At 39.5% G+C, this 5,185-nt stretch overlaps 1 protein-coding gene across 1 annotated transcript in view; it reads right to left on the bottom strand.

Moving 5' to 3' along the window:
* The window catches only part of LOC104159371 (exocyst complex component 4-like), a gene marked incomplete at both ends in the record, with an annotated part of 52,964 nt that extends 49,164 nt beyond the window's left edge, over positions 1-3,800 (bottom strand). Inside the window, 1 exon segment of the mRNA XM_009697258.1 lies at positions 3,557-3,800. Within this exon segment, the coding sequence (XP_009695560.1) occupies positions 3,557-3,800 (244 nt within the window).
* Positions 3,801-5,185: the final 1,385 nt, after the last annotated feature.

Raw genomic sequence — 5,185 nt, 5'->3', positions numbered from 1 at the left:
GGGAAAAGTGCATTGAATCCTATCAACGGGATTTAGTAGCAAAATTGTCAATACACCATCTCCTCCTGGACCAGACTTTCAATGTATCCTTACCAAAATCTTGTCCCATAAATCTGGCCCTCAAGTAGGCATGCGCCCAGATTATTATTATTCTAAAGTCAACAATCTTCCATAACTCAGAAGAGAGCCACAGGTTCATGTAGCGGGCAGTACCCCAAGCTAACACAACATGGCCTCTTCTATGATACTTTGTCCTCCACAACCCAAGATACATCTTGCTAAGCATGAAGGTACAAGGTATGCTCTAATGAGCCACTAATTAGGGATAAGGCAATGGCAATTCCTGTATTTAAGCCCTTTTTCATAAACTTGTTCCAAGCACAGATAACTAAAAACTTCAGAGAACTCACCTAGACCATAAAAAAAGAGTCCACTTAAATTAACACTGAGGTCAGCTGCAACTAGATTCAAGCATAGTTTTCAAAATTATCTTCTACCAGTGACAAGGAACTGTGAGGAACCTGCTGCTGCCCCTTATCAGGTTTTACTGTCTTCATCCATTCACATTTCATGGCAGTAAATGCACATCAGTAAAGAGGGTTTATATTCATAGTAAAGTATCTTACGGCCAAAGACGTTCCACCTAGTTAAGTCTCTCCTAAGTCTGTTATCCTACATGACTGCATCCATGTTGCATGTTTTAGGAAACTTCAGAATCAGTTGTATCACAGAGCCATAAAAGTCCTTCCTTTGTGACCCCACTGGTGAAAAATATACTTCTGCCATTATATGGAGGTCCTTAGGAGGGCTAGCGTCATCTTCAATAAAGGAGTCTTTCCAGTTTCACACCAACTCTGTTCAGCTAGACTGCGGAGTGCTCAAACCAAAGGCCAAGGACAATGCACCCATGACAGAACGGGTCACACATTATCAACAATGCAATCACTGCTCGCTCTTGTGCATGTGCTTATTAACAAGCCTGGTACACAACATCTAGTACAGCATGGACAAGACTTGTCCCTGGGCAGGTTTACAGGGCCTACAGGACTTCCATGTGAGAAAACAGACTTCATGAAGTTCTGAGGAGCTGACCCAAGAGCCCACTGCCTGTTGGCTCTTTGAAGAGAGCACCCACAGGTGTATGAGAGACATCATTACTCTCTGGGAGCTAGTTGCTTCAGTGTCATAAGAAAAAAAAAAAATTAAAAGCCCTCAGTCTTAAAAATTTGGGAGCAATAAATAATGTTTTTATACAGAAATGTTAAAGGTGGCCACACAAACCGATATGGAAGAGCTTACTAGATAAAGAAGCAAAAGGTATCCAAAATTTAAAAATAAGAAGAACGAGATCAGAATCTCTTCAAACTCAGTGGCTGTTATCAGATCTGGAATTTTTCTGGTCAGGTTCTAGAAATTATTTCTCTCTTTTATAATGAGGGCTCTACATAATTGTTACATGGGGTCTCAACAGGAATTACACCAGAACCCCCACAAGCAGGTTACCAGTCTCATCCTCAAGTGAAGGGAAATGCCACCCTTCTTACACGGAAAAAATAAGAGCCAATCTTTGAGAGCCACCACACAGGGATGAAGAAATGCATATAACTTGTTGTGTGCATACCAAAGGAGCCGCTGGGAACTTGTCCAGCAGAAGGCTCAATCGATGGCCTCAGACCCCGCAGGCCTCTCTGTCATCTTATTAGTCACTTTATTTGCCAGAAGTGAGAATTTTTATGGATACCATTTAAAGTACAGTAGTTGAATACAGGCACTGAGCTCAGTGATAGAGACTAAGAGGCATCCAAGTGTGACTAGTTTTAAGGTGAAGTGAAAAACATTTTACTCACTGAATCCTGAGGTCAAGTAAGCATTGTGGCTGACAGCCTAATGAATAGTTAAGCAGTTTTGGGCGCTGCATCATGCTCTGGTTTGGGGTCTCGCAGAGCTCTCTTGAAATAGCAGGACCTTGTTGTTCAGATTTCTTTCTTTCTTGACAGCAGGAAAGTTGTTTAGTTTTGATTTAAAACTGTAGCTAATTTAAGGGGTGGTATACCTTTCCGTACTATAATTTATTCTTTTTAATGTAAATGAATTCACCTGCTTGCTGTAAACTTCACATGCGATTTAGGTTTAGAATCAGTTCTAATTATCTCCTTATTCAACAAGAATTCAAGACACTTTCCATAGCTCTAGAATATAAGCATCTTAAAGGCTCACAAACTCCTATTAAACACGTGCCAAAACCCATTAAACTTTTTTGTACCTTACTCAACCCTTTGAGCAGATTAATGTCATTAAAATATGATCTGATTCAATTTACAATTTCAATGGACAACGAGTAGCCATACAACCTCTCAAAACTGCTTCATAAAACAAGTATCAAGCATATGCTACGCTTCCTCTTGGCATCAGAAACTAAAATTCTGCCTTCTGACCAACCCAAAAAGACCACTGTAATTTCACCAAGTTATTGGCACCATAACTCTACAAATTCTTCAAAACATAATTGTTTCCACAGCAATAATAATCACAGGAATTAAAAAAGAAGTCTTTATGAATCTAAAGCTTTCCTTGGGAGTGATTTTCCACTACAAATATTACATCTCATAAAGATACACATTTTCGTCTTCATTTTTCTTTTCTACTATTAATTCCCTTTGGACAGGGATCATTACAATGTGCAGCATCACAAATTAATATTTCAGTCAGAAGTGACAGCTAGCCTTTATGGAGTCCTATTTTCCAAAGAACGATTCCAGTGAATTCTGAAGAATGGCAGAAACATAGCAAGGTGTGGAAGCCAACCGAGAACTATTAATGTAAATGGGGCTGCAAACCAATTAGAAACTTGGCCATATATTTACTGATATAGTTAGTTCCATACATGTTTTCAAAGCTTTGCACCCGCATCAGCTTAACTGGACTCTGCTACACCTGAAATAAATGACTGAGCTGAATCTTCTCTTTTCAAGTCACATTACGTAGGAACTTAAAAATTTCTTTGGCATCAGCACCAGTGTAAATCCATGATTCAGTGCAACACAACAAGATAGTATTTGCTTTGGTCCCAAGTGTTCTTTACACCATACATACCAGCAATCTGAGAGAGCATTGTAAAGCTGCTTAAAACGAAAGGTTAGGTTAAAAAAAAAATAAAATCAAGCACTTAACATAATGCACCTCTTGCTAGTTAAAGAATTCTGGTTTCTACTGTGCTTCCACCTTCAAATCTGCATTTCAAACACCTGTTTAGCCAGAAGATTCTCTTCTAGGGCCATGCACAGAAGGAAGCATCTCCTTTTCCCGCAGCCTTAGCTGAGAAGCAACAATGCCTCCGCTTTCTGAATACATGTCTTAAATTCCCAAGCCTTTCATGTGTTCAAGGCACATCAGCCTTTCAGTGAGACACAGGCATTTCTGAAAATTTTACCATTTCAGATCTCTGCTACTGCAAAAACATTACTGTCATTCCTTTAAATGGCAATTAACAGATAAGACACCCTTCCCCAGACTTCTTTTTGCAGCAATCAAGATTCAGTGGTTGAAGTATCCTTACCTAGGCTGATTTTCCTGGGAAAGATTCTCCCCTCTCTGGTAACCATTGTCTGCCACCTGGGTTGTGGACCGCTTTACAATCTGCTTGAGCTCCTGTTCTAAGCGATCCTGGATGGCTTTCACCGTTTCAGGGATTTTTTTCAGCTTGGCCAGCCCTTTGATGAGTATGCCCATGAAGACAGTGCTGTTCTCCTCTGGATCCAGTTCGGCATCTTCTTTAATTTCCAGAAGGCTTGTTTCTCGCACTGGAATAGATTTAAAAAGGCATAATCCAAGATTTAAACTATTAAAACCAACACTTAGCACCATACAGAAGAAGCATATAAACTTCTTTGCCTCCACAGAACTCCCACCACTTTGAGCAACCAAGAAGTAAACAAGGAAACCAGCAATACTCAAGATTCTGGGGGGAGGCAGTGAATATTTCTGTTTGCTTGGGGGCTTCCCTATACATAAATACAACAGCCTGCACATTTGATTGATTTAGAAACAGAGGTCACGGTGTAAGTTACATATTAGTTAGGAAACAGAGGAAGCCTGGTGCAATCAAGATATTCATAAATGAGAAGGTATTATATCACTACAAATCCCTTGAATGTGTTTCAAGGAGCTAAAAGCCCTAAATTTCTAACCCAGCTTTTTTTCTTCACTATATTCTTCACAAGAGAGGAATTTTCATTATAAACCATATCAAGCTTAACAGACTTCTGATGAATTCAGCAAAGTTCACACTGCCAAAGTGAATGATTGTTTGATGTTATCCTATTCTGCTTTATTATGTCTATCAAGGGGTTGATGAAGTTACTCAAAATCTTTTCGCAAGGCTTCTAGAAAGGAAAAAGGAGAAGAATTAGAGAGGATATTGTGGATGCAGTCCTCCTGAAGAAACTGGGATTGCAGAGGAAGAAATTCTGTTGCTAAGCGACAAGGAAGAGAAAAACAAGAGGTACTATGCTTGTTTTAAGTATGTTCATTAAGCAACATTTCTTAATTCACAGACAACACCCAGCAACAACAAAAGCATGTCTCTGTTAAAGACTGGGTGAAACATTTAACAAATATATTCAAACACTTACGTGAAGTAAGTGTCTTCAAGGTAAACTCAACTAAAGCATCTTGGAAGATCTACAGTCACACAGCTTGTTAACAGCCGGAGTGGCAGTACATGGACAAATGGCACTAAAAAATACGGCTGAAGCTGTGCCATCCACCGTATCATAGCCTTGCACAGAAATTAAAACCTAACAGCTGTTTCATCGTACTGGTACCGAACTCTGATAAGGGCTGTTAGATGACAGATGACTCTCGTGGTTTCAACTGCTCAACAGATTTTTTGTTTAAATCAAAACTTATCCAAGAACCTGAATAAATGTCAAAAGATCCACCAGAAGGATTTAAATGACATGGCAGAAATGAAAAAACGCATGTCACAAGTAACATGCAGCCCTATAGCTCTCTAAAGCTATGATTCTCTGAACAGAAGAGCATCAGCACCACTAAGTTAGCACAAGATCAAGAAAACAATGTCCCAAAGAGCCCGTATGGTGCCACTTCATAAATAGCATCATGATAAACAGATAACACTTATTTCAGTGTCAACTTACACCAACCTCCACAGCAGAGATTGTTT

The sequence above is a fragment of the Cariama cristata genome, unplaced genomic scaffold (assembly GCF_000690535.1).
Source record: "Cariama cristata isolate BGI_N322 unplaced genomic scaffold, ASM69053v1 scaffold2653, whole genome shotgun sequence".
In the NCBI taxonomy this organism is placed as follows: Eukaryota; Metazoa; Chordata; class Aves; order Cariamiformes; family Cariamidae; genus Cariama; species Cariama cristata.
The sequence above is the reverse complement of the archived record's forward strand: the minus strand, read 5'-3'. Positions and strand labels throughout refer to the sequence as shown.